The sequence below is a fragment of the Corvus moneduloides genome, chromosome 26 (genome assembly GCF_009650955.1).
Source record: "Corvus moneduloides isolate bCorMon1 chromosome 26, bCorMon1.pri, whole genome shotgun sequence".
NCBI lineage: Eukaryota > Metazoa > Chordata > Aves > Passeriformes > Corvidae > Corvus > Corvus moneduloides.
Window position 1 is genome coordinate 4,507,419 of NC_045501.1, and position 20,412 is coordinate 4,527,830.

General features: G+C 48.1%; 1 protein-coding gene across 1 annotated transcript in view; it reads left to right on the forward strand.

Annotated features, from left to right (window-relative positions):
- Window positions 1-2,676: 2,676 nt before the first annotated feature.
- Window positions 2,677-20,412, forward strand: part of MYO1D (myosin ID) — a 155,589-nt gene continuing 137,853 nt past the window's right edge. Inside the window, exon 1 of the mRNA XM_032134297.1 lies at window positions 2,677-2,884. Within this exon, the coding sequence (XP_031990188.1) occupies window positions 2,790-2,884 (95 nt within the window). The 5' untranslated portion in view covers window positions 2,677-2,789. The remainder of the gene's footprint in view (window positions 2,885-20,412) is intronic.

Consider the following 20,412-nt stretch of genomic DNA (forward strand, 5'->3'; position numbering starts at 1 on the left):
CACATCTCTGAGGAGCTGGGGACTGCCCAGCCAGGCCAGCACAGAAGCCACCAGGCAGGAATCTCCAGTGGAACATGTCTGTGGGGAGAGCAACCAACTGCATCAGCACAGCCATTATAGGGCAGCACAGCTGGCACTGCCCAGCCCCAGCCACCACAGCTTCAGTTTGGGATCATGGAATCATTCAGGTTGGAAAAGCCCATAAAGATTAAATCCAACCACTCCCCCAGCACTGCTAAGGCATCCATTAACCCACCACATCCACAAATCCTTTAAACCCCTCCAGGGATGGTGACACCACTGCCCTGGGCAGCCCTGCTCAGCCTCCACCCATCATCCAGCCTGGGATACACGGATGAGCAGGCGGAGCTCGGGAAGCAGGAGGCTGCACCCCAGCTCAGCCGGGACTTACCCGGTTTAGGAGCTTGTAGATGCGGGCGGAATAAGCCACTTTCTTCTTCTGCCTGTGGAGACGGAGGCAGTGGAGGCTCTGCCAGGCACATCCATCTGCTGCCTTCGGCCTCGGGGGCTCAGGGAGGGCGAGAGGTCCTGGCTCCATGGCTGCTGCCCACACACCCTTCCCGTGGCTACAAAACCTCTGCCGAGAGAGAGCCAAGCAGGGGCTAAAGATGCTGCTGCCCTTACCCCCCTCTGCCACCTCACCCTGTCCTTCCCAGAGCGCTAATTAGCATCAGGCAAATTAGGCACCTACAGCACCAAAGCCATCCAGCGTACTGCATAAGCAAGGCCAGAAGACACCCCCTCCACAAAGCTAAACATACTAGAAAAACAAAGCACAAATAAGCTCTTTTTTTTCCCCCCTTCCCCCACCCCCCCCAATCTCACCTCTAAGAGCTCCTCCAGTCTCGTCCTCCCCCAGGAGCAGAGAGGAAGCCGGGATCTGCTGCCTATAACCAGGGGGGATCATTGCTTTCAGCTGGGAGGGGAGGGGGCCCACCCAGCTGCGGGGATGGGGATGGAGATGCAAACAAGGATGGAGACAAGGATGGAGACACTGACAGGGATGGCCACACCACCTCACACCTGCACCCTGTCTCCTACACTCAAACCAGCCATTTTTTCCCAAAATCCTATTCGGTGAGGCTGCATCAGCTCCCAGGTCCCCCCCTGCCCCATTGCCTTCATTAGTATCATTAATGTAATTAGTCCGTGGTGCTGGATCTGGGGGGATTTTGTGTGGTTTATTCTGCATTAATTTGAGGGGGTTCCAGGGTTTCACTAAGCACCAGAATGAGCAGGGTCTGGGGGGCACCCAGGGGTGCCAGGGCAGGGCCTGACCCTGCCGGGTGAGGCCCTGGGGTGGGCGTTACCCTGGGTGCAGCATCTGCTTTCTCCCCCCTGTCCTGGTGGGGGTCTCAGTGCAGAACCCTGTTCTGTGGTGTTTGTGGCATTGGGGTACAGCAAAAGGGGCTCAGTGTGTTCCAGATGTGGCCCCATCCTCAGGGGGATGAGTTTTTGAGGGGGGGATCTCTCGGGTGCAGCCCCCCACCCCACAGGGTGTTTTTGGGGGGGTCCCTGGGGTGCAGCATCTTTTCCTGTGGGATATGGGGTGGGATTGGGTGTCCTTGCAGGACCTTGTGGGGAGGGGTGGGGGATCCTGGGATGCAGGATCTGTCCTGGAGGGAGGGAAAGGAGAAGGTGTCCCCTGAGTGCAGGATCCAGCCCTGTTCTGGGATGGAGATTCCATAGGGTGCAGGATGTGGCCCTGTAGCACGTCCCAGTGCAGGGTCTGTCCCTGAGGTGGAGAGGGCGATTGAGCCTCTCCAGATAAAGAATGTGACCCCTTAGCACCCTGTGCTGGGTGGGTGGGGGGCTCCCCTGGGTGCAGGATACACCCCAGGAAGGAGTGTATCCTCCAGGGAGGGACAGCACCCTGCAGCCCCTCATCCTGGGGGTCTTCTCAGGTGCAGAAAGCGGCCCCTTAGCACCCTGTGCTGTGGTGAGGGGATCTCTCCCCAGGTGCAGGATGTGACCCTTTTGCACGCTGTGTTGGAGAGGGGACTCCCCTGGGTCCAGATACACCCCATGAAGGAATTATTCCCCTCTGAATCACATCCTTCCCTGCCCGGAGCACCCTGCAGCCCCCCATCCTGGGGGTCTTCCCGTGTGCAGAGCAATGTAAGGGGCCCAAGGCTGGTTCTGGGAAGCTCGGGTGTTGCAAGGGGAGTTTTTGTGTGGTTTATTCTGCATTAATTGGGGAGGGTTCTGGGGTGTCAGTAAACGCCGGAGTGAGCAGGGTCTGCGGGGGCACCCAGGGGGTGGGAGCAGGACTGACCCTGCCGGGTGGGGTCATGGGGTGGGGTTTCCCTTGGGTTCAGGATCTGCTTTCTCCCCCCTGTCCTGGCGGGGGCTAGAAAGCACCCTATATTTGTGGTGTGAGGGGGAGTTCCTCTGGGTGCAGGCCACACCCCAGGCAGCACAGCCCGTGCCCCAAAGCACAAATGCCCCATCCCGGAGCTCCCGATCCCGCTTTCCCCGGGATCCCCGCCCCAGCCGTGCCGCCATCCCCGCCTGCAGCGCGCGGCTCCCGCCGCCAGGGGGCGCTCCCGCCCCGGCCCGGCCGGGGGGCGCCGTGCCCGCTGCGGCCGCCAGGGGGCGCTGCGCGGAGCCGCCTCACGGCCCCGGCCCCGCCCCGCCGCAGGTGACACCCCCACCCCCCGCCCGGGGACCGGCGGGAGCCGATCTCGCTCCCGGTCCCGTCCCGGTGCTGTCCTGATCCCGCTCCTGGCCCGGCCCCCATCCCGGTCTCGGCCGTCCCAGTGGCCGCCATGGCGGAGCAGGAGAGTTTGGAGTTCGGCAAAGCCGACTTCGTGCTGATGGACGCCGTCACCATGCCCGAGTTCATGGCGAACCTCCGGTTGCGGTGAGTGAGGAGCGGGCGGCGCGGCCCCCCTGCCCCGGGGCTCGGCGAGTCTTCCCCTCACACACAGGGGGGTGAGGGAGCCGAAACTCTCCCTGAGCCTTCCCCGCCTCTGCCGCTCCCTGACTGAGCAAACCCGCACAAAAGTGTGGATTTTTCTATGAAATGGAAGAGCCGGGTGAGGATGAGGGTGCTCAGAGTGCACCAAGCCCTGGGGGCTGCGGGGGTCTCAGTCCCCCATCTGGAACGCCTCCCTCCGGACTCACCTGCCTCAGTGCCCACCTCCCTCATGGGATCACGGAATGGTTTAGGAGGGAAGAGACCTTACAGACTTTACTTTTAAACAGTGTGTTGTTGATCTTACCCTATATCACAGAAACACAGGGTGGTTTGGGTTGGGAAGGGACCTTAAAGCCCAGTGCCACTCCCTGTCATGGGCAGGGACACCTTCCACTATCCCAGGTTGCTCCAAGCCCTGTCCAGCCTGGCCTGGGACACTTCCAGGGCTGGGACAGCCACAGCTGCTCTGGGCAGCCTGTCCCACTCCCCTCTCCCAGGTTTCTCGCCTATGCTGACATTCTGCAAAGTTGCTTTGGAAAAAAAAAAAAGGAGCAATAAAAGTCACCAAGTCCAAGGTTGCTCCATCCCGAGGGGGCATTGCAGCCGCTTGCTGGTGTGGACTTGCTGTGTTAACATTTTGTGATCTTTATGGTTTTATTTCCCTTGTAGACGTGGTGGGTGCTGGGAAGATCCAAATTTTCCTGCCTGTTCCCTCTCAAACACAACTAAATCCTGGGCAGCACTGATAGAGGATGGCCAGGGGACCCTAAGTCTGCGGCTGCTTTTCACTTTCCATTATAAAACATTGATGGGAGCTCCTCCTGATAAACTCTTACGCCCTTGCTTGTGCAAGGATTTGATAATTGCCAAAGGGAAGCCTTTGGGATAAAAATTTGACTTGTTGGCTGTGTCCCACCCCCATTCTGCTCAGGCTTTCCTGCCTGTTCCTCTCCTGCCACTTGTGTTCTGGAGAGTGTTGGAATCAGTCACCTGTCAGGCCCCTGGATGCACCTGAGAGTGGCTCTGGCAATAGATGGGAGGTGGGCTAGGCTCCCTCAGTAGGCTTGAAACTATTGAGGAAGAAGAAAATTAAGCTTTTTCAGACAATTGTGATGCCTCCTCTGGGTGAAATCTGTAGATTTTGAGATCTGGCTGCTTCAGCCACTGGGTGCTTGGGAATTATTGTGCTACACAGCTACAGGGTGTACCTGTGTCCTGAGGTGCTGCAGGGTTAGGGCTCAGATCCTGTGGGGTATAATAACAACCAGCATACTTCATGCTGTTTTTCTTTTATATTTTGCATTTCTGTTTGGGCAGAGAGCGCATTTGTGTTTGAATATAAGAAAGTCATAATGAGAACAGTTGAGCTTTGAACATGATGACAGATTGAAATGAATTTTGCAGTGCCTTTAAAAGTTTAAATTTGTTTCTCACTTGTACACTCCATGACATTGTAATTGTATTAGAAAGGGCTTGCACGCAGCATCTTTGTAATTAGCAGGAAACTTACGTGTCACAGTTTGTTCTTGGGGTTTTATTCTTTGGTTAATGTGTACTAGAGATCTAAATGAAGTACTGGAAATGGATTGATGGCTTAAAAATCAATGTGGCGCGTTGGTTGCCTTTAGGAATCCATTGAGAGGTGCCTTGCAGGGACAGACTTTGCTAATTTGGTATGAAAGGATGAGAAGAACAAGCCAGCAGTCCTGGATCCTTACAATAAATGTGCAGCTTCATTTATTATTTTCTCTGTGCTGCTGCTGCTGGTGCCTGAGGGTGTTGTCAGGATATCCCTGCTGTGTCTGATAGACCTTGGAGGCCCTGTTTAACTGCAGTGCCTTGGTCGCTGACACTCAAACCTACCCAAAGCCAGGCTTATCCTCTGACAATGGTTCAGACTTGAGTTCTTCTCACCCAGCCATGAGCTCTGCCTGTTTCAAAGTCATCTGGTGTCTGTGCTGTGGGCAGAACAAGCTTTTGTCAGAAGCTAATTGATACTGTTAATTTTTCTAAGCTTGCTGCTGTCAGCCCTGCCTCTAGGCCTGTCTGTACTGGGACATTTGGGAAAGCTGATCTGAATTTCCCAAAAGTGTGGCCTTTCAGTAAAGTTGCTGAGCTCTGCTGAGTGTTGGGCGCTGTGTGGTGGCCCTGGGCTGCTGCCCTGGCCCCACTGCTGGTGTTCTACAACACTCAGGCAACACCTGCTGCTCACATTTCACTGCTCTGGAGAGGGCAGTTGACTCTTGGTGCTGACATGTAGGAAACTGTGTGAGACCCAACTCACGACCTGCTCAAGGGTTGGTTACATCACTTGTGGAGATGGCAGAGTCTCCTTTGTGCTTAGCAGAGGGAAGGAGTTGCTGCTCCTCCATCGTTGAGTCCCTGTGGTGGGTTTGTTCAGTTTACACTTGGATGGGCTCCACCCTATTCCATAAATCCAGCTTTCTGCCAGAGCTATTTTTGTTCAGGGTCACTGGCTGACCCAAGACGGGCTGTGCTGGATTTAGTTCCCAACTGAGCCCAGATGTGGGTGGAATTGAAATCATACCAGTTTCGGTGCATGCAAGGATATTTCCCCAAGGATGTCTCTAATGGGAAAAAGAGGAATGGTGAAGCTGCACTTTTCATTAGTGTAGTACTTGAATTTAGTGGTGTTGACATGGGCTGGATGAGTGTGCCTGGGTGGGTGGGTGGATGCTATGTGAATTTACTACCTCGTCTCCCAGCCCCTGCACTCATGCCCAGTTATTTGTAGGTTTGAGTGGTGATTCAGCAGGGATATCACGGTGTCAGTATCTTTTCATGGCTGTGTCTTACAGCTACTTAATGAATGTTTCATTGGACGCTCAGCAGTCACTGCGTGTTACACTTTATTGTAAATAAAAGTCATCCTGTCCTTGAATTCCTTGGTCCTGAGCACGCTTCATCCCAGGGTCTGGTTGTGATTCTTAGTCATCAGAATAGTTAAAATAAAAGCAGGGCTATGGGAACAGTCTGTGTGGACTCAGTAGCTTTGTTTCTTTATAGTAATCTCCGAAATGGTAACAGACAATTGTTTCTGGAACACTCATGAATCAGAATTATTAAAACAGCCATATTTGAGTGGTTTGTGTGTCAGCAATTGCCCATCATTCCTTCAGTGAGTGCCTGCTCATTTCTGTACTGCCGCAGGAGTAACTGGCAATTCCAATTACAGGACGTCAGATTAATTGAAAAACTCCTTAAAACAGGGAATCTCTTTGTGTCCAGCAGCTCTCAGGTCCTGCCACTGACAGGCAGGTATTTATCTGTAGAGAAGTGTTACCTGCTGTAAGTGATGGGAAAATGCTCTGGACTTGGTAAAACTCTTTATTTCACTGGTTTTGAGTTAATACGACCGTGACTATTCCACAGCAGGTGGAGCGAGATGGTGCTTGTGGAAAGGGAGTGTAGGTCTGGCCAGAGCTGCTCAGCTTTTGCAGAAATTGTGGTGTAGACGAAACTGTTGAGTAAGACAAGCAGGAAACTGCATCACCTCATTTTCTTCATGTCATAGTGAAAATTTCAAGTAGTAAAAGTTACTATTTTTAATTTACTTCCTCATAAGGAAGAGGACAAAAAGCTTATTTTTCACAAGTATGAAATACTCTGGTTTATCAAGTGATTTCTTGTATTACACTGCAAAGACTACTCACTGTTCTGTACAACTTGAATTTGTCTTGACAAACAGATCAAACCTCAGAGCATTAAAAATGGGATCTGTGGAATGCAAAAAGGGAGCTGGAGTTCTTGAATTATCTGTTGTGCAGCCTTAGTGATGCCTTTGGGAGTCACTTCAGAGCAGTTACTCCTCACAGGGTCTCAGGTGTGTTCTCTGGCGGGCAACAGGATCATGTGGGGGCCCAACTGTGGGCCAACCCAGCACCCCTGAACCACTAGGAGCGGGAAACCACATGGAAATGCAGGGAAAAGCAGACAATTACACAGGGCAGCATCAGGGTAGCACTTGGGGTAGTCTGATGTGAGCTCGTGGTGTTTGTGTTCCCACATCTGTGTCGTGAGCAGGTGCTACCTGACTCATCCTCTACTGATTTCTAGTGAGTTGCTCATTCTTCATAAGATTGTGCAAATCCCCCCTGGGAACACAATAGATATGTGTCAACTTTATTAAAGAATTCAAGGATGTATGAAAGGAACACAGTGAGAGCACCTGGTGATGTGTAATGATTGTAAAATGAATTTGTGTTTATTTTCCTCTTCTTTTAACTACTTCCAGCATGAAACCCACCGTGGAAGGCTGTACTTGCTGCTCAGATGGTTCCTGGTCATCCTGAGCCTGAGGATGTGGTGCAAAGAACTGTGGGTTAATAGTCCTTGCAGTTGTCTCCCTGTACACATGGTGATTTCTGGCCTCCTAAAGCAGCATTTCATAAAAATCAGTTCTGTGTTCACTTAAAAACACACAAAAGTGGTTCTTCTACTGTTTCTCAACTATCTCACAAACCCCAGCATTTTCAGATTAAGGCAACAGTTCTAGATCTGTATTTATTTCAGGTACCTTTGAAACATAAATAATATTTGCTATGATTATTAATATTTTTGGCATCAAGAATCTACACTGAAAATCTGGTTCTCCTGAGAATGTGCTGAAAGTATTTGGTGCTAGGGATGTGTTTGCTGTGCAGGCTGGAGTCCTAGAAAAAGGCGTCTGCAGACTGGGTTGTTTTCCTTTCCTTTTTCAGGTCTGGAAAAGCAAGCACAAGTTCTGGGGCTGAGCAAATGCTTTAATTTGTCCCTACTTCAGGAAATCGGTGTCCCTGTAATCCATTAGGAACAATTCTTAGCAGGGATGTGGGTCCCATTTGACTCTTGCTCTGTACCACACTCTTTCTGCTCTTCCCTTGATGAACCTCAGTTGCAGTTTTGGAGTGAAGGGTGCTGTCTGTATTACACTGATGTTTTTACACTGAGTTCCTTATCTTTTGAGCACCATCTTAAACATTCATATTTGGGGTTGAAGTTGCGGTGGGAGAGGTTTGGCTTCCCATGAGGTAATAAACTGTATTTGATCCCAGCAGAGGAAATATTATGTGAATGCTTGGTTTCATTTGTGCTTTTGCTAATGAAATATTCATGCTTCATAAACAAGCTTTTCATGCCTTTAAGCCATTTTAATTTCCTCATTCTAAATAGTTATGAATATTTGAATTGTTCATGTGGTGTTGGATTAAAGAGCTGCTCGGAAGAGGCTGCTTTCTCCCTGGAGAGGGGCACCTGCCTCTGGGTGCTGCAGGACACTCCTTGCTCTGCTCAGGCCAGCAGCAGTTGAGTCTCATCAGCCCTTCTTGGCTTCCTCAGAGTTGCTCAGCCTGCAGAAGCTGTCTCGTGTCACAGTTTGGAATGAATGGAATGAAAATTTCCCTTAGTCCATCAAAATTTGACTTACAAGCTTGGCCAGGGGCCAGCCTGATCTTCAGACATGGAAAAGGCCATCAATCTCACTTAAAAAGCAAATCCCAACCAGACGAGTAGCAAAGGGAGGATCCAGGCCAACTTCCCGACTCCACAGGGACTGTTCAGCCCATGGACACCTGGAGCTGCTGCAGGTGTGCTCTGGGATTCCTGACTGGAATTCCCATGAGCCAGGCTTTGAATGAGGTGATGTTCCAGCCTGGAGTTTGTTTTGCCTCCGTATGTGCTGAGTTCATCTGGTTTCACTGGACCTTCCTTAGCACATCTGCCCTCCCTGCCTGATGAAAGCCTCCTTAGAGGGAAGTTTTACAGGAGTCTTTTTATAGCAGCTGGGTGGAGGAGTGTTTAATAATTTTAGCACCTGGGTGTTGAATAATATACAAGCTCAGATTTATGAATGAGATCAGTCTTCCAGGGTGCCTTGTACTTGTAAACTTTGAAGCTGCTGATGCCGTGCCCCAGACCTACTGGTTCTGCTTCCAGCTGCCTCTGGTCCCTGTCAGAGCACAGGTAACAACATTTAATTGGGGGTAGGGAGCAGCAAGTTGGGGAGGGACATCCATGGCACATGGCATCAGGTGTGAAACAAAAACTGACAGAATCAGTGAAGTAACCAGAACTACGGGGAATTAACTCAATAGGAAATGCCCTTTCTTGCATTTTTAAAAGTATTTTTTCCTGCTGTTTACGCAAAGTAGATCTACAAAAGTCAGCCGGTAATTTAGGAATTCCTCAGCAGCCTTTTGGCTTTCATCCTTACTCTGCAATTACTTCGTAGATTCTGATGAAGTGCTGTGGCTCCTGAAGCTCCTCAGAGTTGCAGCGCATCTGTTTGGGATGCTGTCAAGTGGAATCCTGTTCTGGTTTTTGATTACCACATGTTTGAGGTGGCTTATGTAACCTGCATCATCTTAAGTGGAGTAATTTGTCATCACCTGCTGAGTTTCACTAGCTGAAGGTTGACCCTAAGATCTGCTAAACTCTTACAGTAAATATTAGCTAATACTTCCACATACTTCCAATGAGTCTCATGGCCTCCTTTGGTCAAGAGTCCTTTGCATTGACTTCTGTTCAAAAATCTGCCTCTCCAGGTGCCTTTACTGATCTAACACTCACCGAGCCCTTGCATTTCTTTGACTCTTTGCATTTCTTCAGGCTGAGCAGGCTTTGACACTACCTAAACTTAGTGATACTTACTCAAATTCCTTTAAAGATGCAGATCTCACGAGGTGTTTGGAGTTACATCATCTCTCTCTGCATCATGATTGCATCTTTTTATGGAATGAAGGAATTCTGAGAGGGGGAGAAGGAAATAGATGTCTGCACACAGTTTTGCCTGTAAGTGTGAAATAGGGGAGCTGTGTGTCCCCTGGTGGGAAATGCTCATTTCCAAGTGTCTGAAGCAAAAATACAACTTGTAAAGAAGATTTCTGTTCCTTTAAGGGCTTTTTTAGTGAGATGTGATGAGATCTCAGCTCCTGATGCTGCTGTCACGTGATGTTCCTGTATTAGACTAGGAGGAAAAGTGTTCAGTTGAGGTGTTTTCAAGTGCTGAAAGAACAGCCTGGCTGTGAGGCTGTTCTGTATTTGGGAGTGAAAAAGGGCCATTAGATAGACTTAACTTGTTTGAAAATACTTCTTTTTTCTTCAAATCTAAGCCATTAAACTGCTCCCGAGATAACCTCTGTCTTTAGCTAGGAATGAGGTTTTTCTGGTCTCTGAGTTAGTTGTTCTCTGTGGCAGCAACACCCCAAGTGGTTCCTTTGGGTGGTGGTTTAGATGGACAACAGATACTGTCCTGTCGGGGCCCAGCTGAGGTAGGAGGAGGGGGATATCTTGGAAAGACCTTTTAAATAAAATAGTTCTTAGTGATAAGCCAGAGGACCCAACCCTGTCATCACTGATGGTCCTGCAGTGCTCAGCTTCTCAGGCTCGGCAGCAGAACTGGGACTGGGGCATAACAAGCCTGCTCTTGCTCTAACTCTTGGTGGTGATGGTATCTTCCATTCTGCCCCCAATAATTTCTGAGCATTTTTCTGAGCAGACTTTAAATTTTCTCCTTGAACAGCACTGGAATATTTGTTCATCAGTTCTCTCCTGTTCTGCTGAAGCATTTTGCAGCCCACGTTTCCTGGCTGCTGGAATGCTGCTGACCTTCCCTTCTGGGTTTAAAAGTTGGCAGTGACCTGCCCTGTGGCTGCCACTTGCCCAATGTGACCTGCCAGTCTTGAGATGTGTGACACTTCAGAGAACACTTTGTGTGTGACTGTTGGGCTGGTCTGAGCCAGAGCTTTATTTCCAGAAAAATGTATTCATTGGGTGAAAATATGGCATTAAACCAGTTCCATGTCCTTGGGCAGCCACTTACCTGCCACGGTGTCATTTCTCATCCTTGGATGTTCCTTGCTCTACTCCGGGGTTTCAGGCATTGACTCCCACTGTCCTTCCAAGAAGTGTTGTCCCACCTGACCTTCCTTTCTCCTCCTGCTGACTTCCCATATTTCTGTAACTGCAGTACCCTCCTGGTCATCCTTGGTGACTCCTCTCTCCTCTTTCTGTATCTTCTGTGTGCAGCTGGACACCTCTGCCCAACTTTTCCCCTTGCTGTTGATGTCCCTTCAGCTCTCCCAGTGTTCTCTCTGATCTTGGGCTGATTTTCCCAGCCTTGCCCAGTCTGTCAGCCAGAATTCCCTGGGGCTGGAGCGAGTGAGCTCCTCTGGACAGCAGTTCACTTGTTCCACCTGCACTGTTGGACTCGGTCCTTTCTAGGCCTTTGCGTCCCAAGTTGTTATTCCCCTGTGGTGTGCCAGGCCCAAGCCGGAGCCATACACAGAGCCCGGTCTTGCCCAGAGTCACCTCACACTGATTTTTGTGCTTATTCCTTCCCTGTGTCTTGACAAACCCCCTTTCCCACAGAGCTTGTTCAGAGTTATCTACAAAGATTGCTTTTGCTCTCCATTCTATCTCCTTCACCCATCTCCTTGCCTCCCTCCTGTTCCACCTCAGAACACAGCTTATCTCCTCCTCGTGTTTATCAGTTTCTCCTGCAGGACTGATCTGTACCGTGTCTGTCTGAGAACTTTCTGACCAGCATTTCTGTGCTTTTCCCTCAGTTGCTCCTTTTGGCATGCAAGAAACACCATATAACTTTGAGCAAAGACACTGCTTCCTCCCTCCATGTGTAATTTCTGGAGCCCACACGAAGTGTGCCATGATAGGAGGTTTGCAGTGCTGCAGTCACTGATTATCGTGTTCATCTGCTCAAGTTGTTTCCTGGCTCCGCGCTGGATCCCAGCCCGTTGGAGTTCATGTTCTCTTGGGTCTGGACAGAGCCTGCCCTGATGTTATCCTGCCTGAGGTTGTTCAGGTAGAAAATTATCTGATTAGAGTATCTTGATATGTTCCTGTTTAAGGTTGATGTAACTTAATTTGGGAAGCCCGAAGGCTCATTACATCTTCCTGGGAAATGAGAACTGGAGATTTGTGGCAGGACTCTGCAACATGTGGCGTGTGATGTGCTGCTGGGGCTGGATGTGCTATTTGGAGTGGTGGGTTTAACTCCATCTCCAAACACAATGTTTACATTGGGATTTTTGCCCTTGTCCCTGCATTGTTATTCTCATCAAGCCAACTCAAGCCATGTTTCACTGTAAGTTCTGACAGCCTTGGAACAAATCTCTTTGTTCTGGGGCCCCTAACAAGTAGGTTTTCTGTCCCATTCTGATGGAGAGCAGGCGTGCATGGCTACTCCTCAAATGAATTATGCTTTGAGGCACCAGCTGAAACTTTCAGGAAAGAGTCTCTTTCAGTATCTGCCCCCATTACAGCATCAGTGCCTTCATCATCGCCCTGGCATTTATCTATGGTGCCCAGGACAAATGTCCTAGTAGGGGAACTAAAGGGAACTCCAGCACTTCACTGCATCATCGTGCCCAGGGAGTCCAACAGCTGGGCAGGAATGAGAACCCATCTTTTAACAGCTACTGGATGGCAGCAAAGGCTGTCTCACCATGAATAGCAAAGAAAAACAAACTGAAACAAAAAATCCCCTTTCCCACTGTAGGAACAGCATGGCTTTCTTTGGGGAGAGCTCCTCCATGGCATTTGGAGGGGTAAAAACCGTGGTGGCTGTGAAAGCCTTCACACCACGGCCATCAAGGGCACAATGAAGGTTTCATTCTCCACATCACATCGCTGAGATGTTTACACTAAAACTTTTGCAGTTATTCACATTGCTAAGCTGCAGCTAAATAGGTTATTTTGTTTACAAGAATGAATGATAAAGTAAATTTCACCTTCAAAGGAAAACTCCAGCTATGGTTCTTTGAAGGCCTCCCCTCCCCTGCACTGTTTATAAAGCAACTGGATATGGAGTTTATAAACTTCCAAGGCTGGAAACAGTGCCTTCTACTCCTCCTTAATACCAGCTTCTTTGTATGTTGTTGCTTCTTGATCCCGGGTGTAAAGACCAGGGGAGTGAATGAAAACAGCCTCGAAGAGCTGTAAATACAATTTAGGCTCCCAAAACACCAGACCTGGAGCAGCGGAGTCTTCAAGTGAACTTGCTTAGAAAAATTGTTGCCCCTGCACCCTGCAGAGAATGTCCTCTCTTGTTTGCTTCTCAGAGTATCGGAAGGACACCGTGCTGCTTTTCCTTGTGCTTGCAGGGACAGAGGAACCCCCGTATTCTTTTAAAGCTGGATGTAAACACCTCCTTGGAACAGTAGCTGTTAAACTTTGTTGAAAAGTGCTTAGCAATGACAAAAAAATGTTATTTCCGAAAGGATCTCTGTAGCACTGAGGAGGTTTTTTTGCAAATGAAAGTCCAAATTTACCACAAAAATGTCCCTGTAACCTCTTATAATTCAAAACATATTCCTTGCTTTTCAAAAGCACAGGCAAATTACCAGGGAGCCTTTCTAAAATAAGCCTGAGGTTGGATGTTTGACTTTGCAGACAGTGCTGCTTGATAATCAACGTTTCCTTTTTTGAGTTTGCCTGTGTCGCAGTCAGAAAGGGACTTTGCTTTGTGTGGTTTCTGACCTGTTCCAGGTGAGGAGAACACGAACAACACCTGTGCTGCAGCACTGGGATAGAAACAGGAGTATCCCTTTCCCTTCTTTTCCTGATAAATGTAGCATTTGTGTCTCCAGCAAAACAAACAATGGAAATCTTGTCTTTGTTCTTGTTTTTTGGGCCGTGCTGCATCCTGGCTTTCAAGGATGCAGACATTCCTGAGCTAGACATCTCCAGTGTCTGGCAGCTGGTTCTCTGACTCCGTGTTAGTTCAGAACTTAAACCCCTCTGAGGAAAAACCAGGGAAAAGCAGATCCGTGTGAAGTGTAAAGCCTTTAAACCTGGTATGAAACCCTAAGAGCTGGGCTTGGTAGGAAACTGAAGGAAAGCTGAACAATTTTGAAATTATTGGGAATATATGGCTTCATTTTTCCAATCAGTCGATAGAAAACATGTTTTCCATTAAGGACTTACATTTTTGGAGACTTAAGGGGCGGGCTGCTTATTGTCAAAACGAGTCTTGTTGTTCACCAAATATCTTGGCTGCCTGGTTTGACTTTTGGTGCTGTCCCTGTGTCCCTGCAGGCAGTGAGGGGGAGCTGGTGCCAGGCTGGCACCTGGAATGCTGGAATCATGGATGCTTTGGGGTTTGGATGCCGAGTGCTCGTGCCCTGAGGAGCAGTGCCAGGCTCCAGCTGGCTGGCAGGAATGGGGAAGCCAGGAAAGAGTGATGGGGGACACCCATCTCCTAAAAGATGCCACGTGTATCATCCCCTGCCATGCAGGAAACGAGCAGCAACATAAATCTCAAGCTTTCATAAACCTAAAGAATGCCTGATTGTTTCTGTCCTGCTTTTCCTCTGGGTTTCTGGATCTTGGATGCTCTCATGAAGGAGCCAAGGTGGCACCTGCTGCTCTCCGGATGAGACGTTGGAGCAGGAAGATCTTCACTGTTCCCAGGGCTGCTCTGAGGGGATAATGTGAGTTTGGGGCTCTTCTCTCACACCACACGCTGTGATTAACTTCAGGGCCAGCCCAGATGTGTGGCTGCTGAATTTAGGGAGAACACTCGTGTCAATCTTGGTCTTCTCCCGGGAGTTCTGCCCATAACTGATTGGTAACTGGCTGCTCAGCTGCTTTGCTGAGAGGCTGTTTATTAAAGTTTGCGAGCAGACCCAGTGCAGATGGACAGATCACTTGTTTTAGTGGACAAACAAAAATGTGTTGTGTTGCAAACTTTGTAGCTGAATCATGGAAACTGTAGAATTGGGTCATAATATTTCAAAATGTTAAACTCCATCTGATACATTTTAACCTTCTGCCTTTCCCATATTGTCCTTGTACCTAGGAAAAAACAACAGAAGTTTAAAACAGTAAACGTGGTGAATTTTGAAGACATTCTGTGGCACCTTGACCAAATGAAAGGAATCATTTGCTAGGGTTACATTTATTAATGTGCACTTAAACCACAATAAATGACAGGAGGGATAAATGAACAGGTTCTTACAGAAAGCCTGGCTTGGTCAGTGTCAGGTTTATGTTGTATGAGGGATGTGGGAAGCTCAAACAGTTCAGTAGTCGGATCAGTGTTTGTTGGGGGTTTTTTTATGAAGACACTTTTGCTGCCTTTTTGAAGGCTCCTCTTTACCTGTACCTGGTTATGTGACATAAATCTTGTACTGGCAGTAATTCCCACGCCACCTTCCCATCCTTTGTGCAGTGCCGAAGGATGTTTCACCTCAAGTGCCAAATTCTCTCATGTCTTGACGAGCAGGGTAAGCCCCATAATCAATCTGGGAAAGCTTTCTGGGGAAAATAGCTCCACCCCGTGCCTTTCATATGTAGATGTACTGGCTTGCCTTGTTTAAGACAAACGAGCAGCCTCTGTTTATCCTAATGAGGTATTTGATGTGGAAACTGATAGCACTAATGGCCAGATCCCAAATAATTTGCTGTGTAGGAAAATTGCCCAATTGTGCCCACCCATCTGGTCGTCCCTGGGTGTCACATGGAGAGTGTGGGAGCCTTTGATTCATTTCCTGAGTAATGGAGTGCAATGGATATTTTGCAAACTAAAAGTTTCTATCACTGAAGACAGTGATTTCTTTGTGTTTTGACCTGGGTTTTGATACTCTTTGTACCCTCCAGTGCTATGAGTGCCAAATAGTCCCTATTTTTCATCATGGGGAGAAAGTAACTTGGAAAAACATCCTATCCCGTATCAGCTACAAACCATCCATTTATCTATGAGGACAGGGGAGGAGCAGTGTGAGGGAGCAGCACTGGCGAGTTCAAGCATTCCCTGGTTTTGTTCTGCTCTCTGATGTTCAAACCTTTCAGATATTCTGTGGTTGTTTCCAACTTCACAGTGATGAAAGCTAAAAACCTTTTAGTAAGGGTGAGGATGGTTGTATTCTTTTTACTCAAAGAGGGTGTATTTTAAGAAAAAACAATAGTTATCATGATACACATGGAATAAATCACAAGTGGTGAAATTCATTTCTCAGACTTTTCTTCACTCCCTGCCACCATCCCCTTGGGTTTTCTGGGACTAACTTCTCCTGCCATGGAGTTTTCACACCAAGGATTTTGACTTTGAAATTGCATCTTTCACTCAGAGGGGGAAAGTGGAGTAGTTTTCAGTCTCAGAAATTTTGAATCAACACAGAGAAAGTAATGGCAGCAGATGGATTTTTATGGAGTGGGGAATGTCAGAATTGCCTTTCACAGGAACTGTATTGTCACACAAGAACTGAGGGGTTTCAGGAGGGATGTCCCTGCCCTTAGGTGCTCTCAGGTGCTGGTGTTAATGCCTGGGAACTGATTTGGCTGGAAAAAGGATCTTTTGCTTCTCCGCTCAGGATCCCCAGGTGGCTTCCAGGGTGGGAACTGGTGGCACAAGGTGATGCTGGGGTCCTGCTGGCTCGGGGTACCAGACCTTCCTCAGCATTCAGTTCCCACTGACCCCCTCCCTTCTCCTACCTGTCCCATTAGAGAGCTTAGAGAAGGTCTCAGTTGAAACCCTCTTTTCTGAGCTTTTTAATCATAGAATGTTAAGGGGTTGGAAGGGATCATTTAGTCCCATGATGGGCAGGGACACCTCCCACTAGACCAGGTTGCTCAAGGCCTCATCCAGCCTGGCCTTGAACATTTGCAGAGTTGGGACATCCACAACCTTCCTGGGCAACCTGTTCCAGTGTATCACTATCCTCACAACAAATAAATTCTTCCTAATATCTAACCTGAATTCCTCATTTTTTTCAATTTGTACCCATTCCACCTTGTCCTGTCACTGCAGTTCATGACGAAGAGTCCCTCTCCAGCTTCCCTGTAGCCCCTTCAGACACTGGAAGGTGTTGTGAGGTCTCCACACAACCTTCCCTTCCCCAGGCTATGTTAATGTTGAGTTAAAGTTTCCTTTCCAGCATGGTTCTCTTGGTGTCAGCCTCAGAGGGCTGAAGGGCTCTACTCTTAGCCAGCACCTGCTCCTCTGGGAGCCACGGAAACCCTACAGTCTTACCGCCTTGCTTTGCTGTTCTAATTATTATCATTCTCTAATTATCCACAGGATTAGTCACTTTCTGGTGCTTCTGGATGCCACTGCAGTGTTTGTCACTCATTTGCTTCGGGGTTTCACATTTGCAGAGTGTAACTGGCCACTCTTCACGTGCCTTGGAGTTTTCTTGTTAGATTTGCCTTGAATTGCATCACAGAGAAGTTGAAATAGTAACAAAAACTCACTTCCTAGTAAGTGGATACCATCTTGTCTTGCTGTGGCTTGCTTTCTTACTAAGTGTATTGTGGGATCTCATGAAAACTCATTTGTTAGATCACACTTGTGAAGATACTTTAGGGGGCTTTGTTCCTCTAATTTCAAATATAACCATCCTGTCATCTTAACCAACATTTGCTTTAAACTTTTCCAGCTGGAAGTTAACTCCCTGGCAAATTTGGCCAACACCAGTGGCAGTGTGAAGGTGGTTTTTTTTTTTTGGTTATGGGCCTAGTTCTTCTTTTCTGTGTACAGATATGACTGTGGTAGGGGAGCACTTTGGGATTTCCTGCAAAGATGACTCATGTTTGCCAGATCCACCTGTAGCAAAACCAGGCCAGGCCATTACAGTGTGTATTATTTAGGCTACTGAATATTTTATCCAGTAGTCAGTGAACTTTTCCTGGTAGCTTCTATGGGTTAGTTTGCTTTTCTTCCCCCATTTGTCCACGAAAGAGCAACAAAACCCCGGCATGAGGGTGGAGGGTGTCTCCGTTCAGGCTTTTGCTGCTCCCCTGCCGTCCCGTCTGCCTTGAGTTTGTAGCTGGGAGTGGAAATTGCCCAAGGTCACCTTTGAGAAAGCAACACTGTTCTTGCTGCCAGTCCTCTGCCTCTTGGCTGGTTTCTGTAGACCTCGGACTCCTGCTTGCAGCAGCCTGTGGGAGTCCTGGTGGTTAATGAGTGTTAATTTCCTAGATAGTGTCTGTTATCTCCATTTCAGTGAGAGTTTCGCCTTGCAAAACCTCAGCTGCAGCAAGGAGTTGGTTGTGGGTGGTGAACTGGTGGTAGTTGCGTTTCACAGGAGCTGTGAAGCTGATGGGATGGGCTTGAGAGAACTGGGGGAAACACTCTCAGTCTAGAATCTGTTCGGTGTGGATTCCCCAGAGAGCAAGAACTGGTCTGATCAGGGACAGATGACTCCCCCAGCTGCTAATTAGCACCGCCACCTCCTCTGAGAGCAGCATCTCCTGAAGCATCCAAAGGGAGGGCAAAGTTCCTCATGCCTTATCCGAAGCAAGATCTTCCTGCAGAAACTTCATCACCAGTAGCAGCATCTGCAGCTGGGCCTGGGGTGGCAGCTGTCAAATACGGCTGTGATGAACTTCACACAGCTGGAATAGAAGTTGAAAAGATTTGTAGCTGCATTTTTTTTTTTTTTTCCTGCTTAAGACACTCTTTCCCATTTTCTTCTGTTCTCCAGCATTTTGTTGCTGATATCTTTGTCCACTGGCCTCTGGTCTTTTTTAAACAGTTTGTTTGGAGCCAGGAGCAGTTGATTTGTCGTGTCTCTATCACAGATGTTTATGGAATTAATTTTGAAATAAATTAAAGGTTAAATGGAAGGCAGTTGTCTCCACTTATGGATTCTATGGGTGAAGTTAAACACTCAGATCTAAACAAAAGTGCAAGCTATGCATTTCCCAGGATGAAATTATCCTGTTTATGGTGCTTCTTTTGCTCTGCCCCCCTCCCCCCAAATTTACAGAGTTACTTCCTAATATTTACAGATATTACTTCCTAAAAGGAGATTGTTATCAATGCTTTAGTGCCCCTTCAGGGCAGCAGCAACTGGGTGACCTAACCGGGTGAATTCCTCCCAGTTTAAATTCCTTCTGTCGAATCAGGAATAACTCTTTGGATAGGGAAGCGTTTCTAGCAGGATCCCACGTGCTCGGCGGTGGTCCGGCTTCCCGGGATTGCGGTGGTGGTGTCCCGGGAGGGAGGTGCTCTGCAGCCCTGGGGTTCAGATCCACTCCACCCTTGGAAGCTCCGCTCCCGCCGCTGCCCTTCCCTGGCGCTGGCAGGGCCGGCCCCGTTGTGTAACGTCCTGCAGGAGAACCGGCTCCGGGACACTGCTCCGCGGCAGTGATTAATCGGGGAAACATCTAACAACCTTAAATGGCAGCAAATTTATTTTGGCAGGTGGAGACTGAGAAAGTCCCTGCTGCCGCAGAGGGAGTGTTGCTCTGAAGCGCTCGGATCACAGTTTGTTTGCCCTAACACTTTCTCTGGTCTCAAACTTTTACCACTGCACTAAATTCTCCTTTTTACACATCTTTGTACCATGATTCCCACCCAGGTCAGAATGTGGGGTGACATTTTTTCAGACCCTCACTGAACAGCAGAAGTGCCATTGCTTCTTGCCCCAGAGAATGCAATGCACATGCCTATGGATAAGGGGTGAAGTGTCCCTCTGCAGTGACATGGTGACAGCCACAGCTTTGTGCTCAAGTTTGTCTTTCCAAGCCTTATGAACTGGCACTGCAGATAATCCCAGATGTCCTCTGGGAGACTGGGCATGATGAAGTCATGTACCAGGCTGCCAGACCGAGTATTTCAGATATTCTTGTTATAATCTTTCTGAAGGTGAGTAAGTAACTGGGTTCATCTGAGAGAGTTCTTTAGGAGATTGGTTAAGATTGGTTTTTAGGTTTAGTGACCCACCTTTAAAAGATCCTTGATAAGGGAGAATTGATTACTTTGCAAATTTTAGTAACACTCAATATGTGAATTATTTTTTACTCAAAAGCTCCAGTTTCTCAGCACTTTTGCTATATATTTTGAATTGGAATTTAGTTTTGACTTGAGGAATAGTTGCTGGAATTTTTCTTTTTTGATCTCCTTGTTGGCCAACATGCGTTTTGTTGGTGTACCCATAAATTTCATGGAAGTTTGTTTATATTACTGAAGCTCTGTTCAGGGCAGAAAGTACATACCTAAACCTAAATTTTATATGCTCTAGAAAACTTTCAGCCTCTCTCTCAGGTTGCAGTGGTTAAGTAGGACTAAAAATGGCTGTTTCTATCATGTTGTTACTGCTCAAGATGTCTGTGGCCTGCACTGGCTGTGGTTATGGGGGTGTTCTTAATTCTTAAATTAGTTCTCTACCAGCAGAAGTGGTACCGTGTGGTGTTTGCTTCCAACCCTGTGCTAAAGCAAAGGCATCAGCAGGCAAGGAACTGCACACCACCAAAAACCCTGAGTTGGTGTTTGCCTTTAAAAAACCCAATAGCACAGATTTGGGAGTCGATCTCCTTGCACATAGACGAGCTGTGAGTCTGGCAGGATGTAATTCCATTTTCCTGAGTAGTTTGATTTCCTTTTGGCCTGTCTGTGCTTCAGCTCGTCACTGCTCTTGTACTGAATTGATGTTGACTCTAAGGTAGTTTTCTGAGTAATTCAAGCAAAGGGTATTTGTGAAAAGATTGTGATTTGCTTTTATCTATAGCAA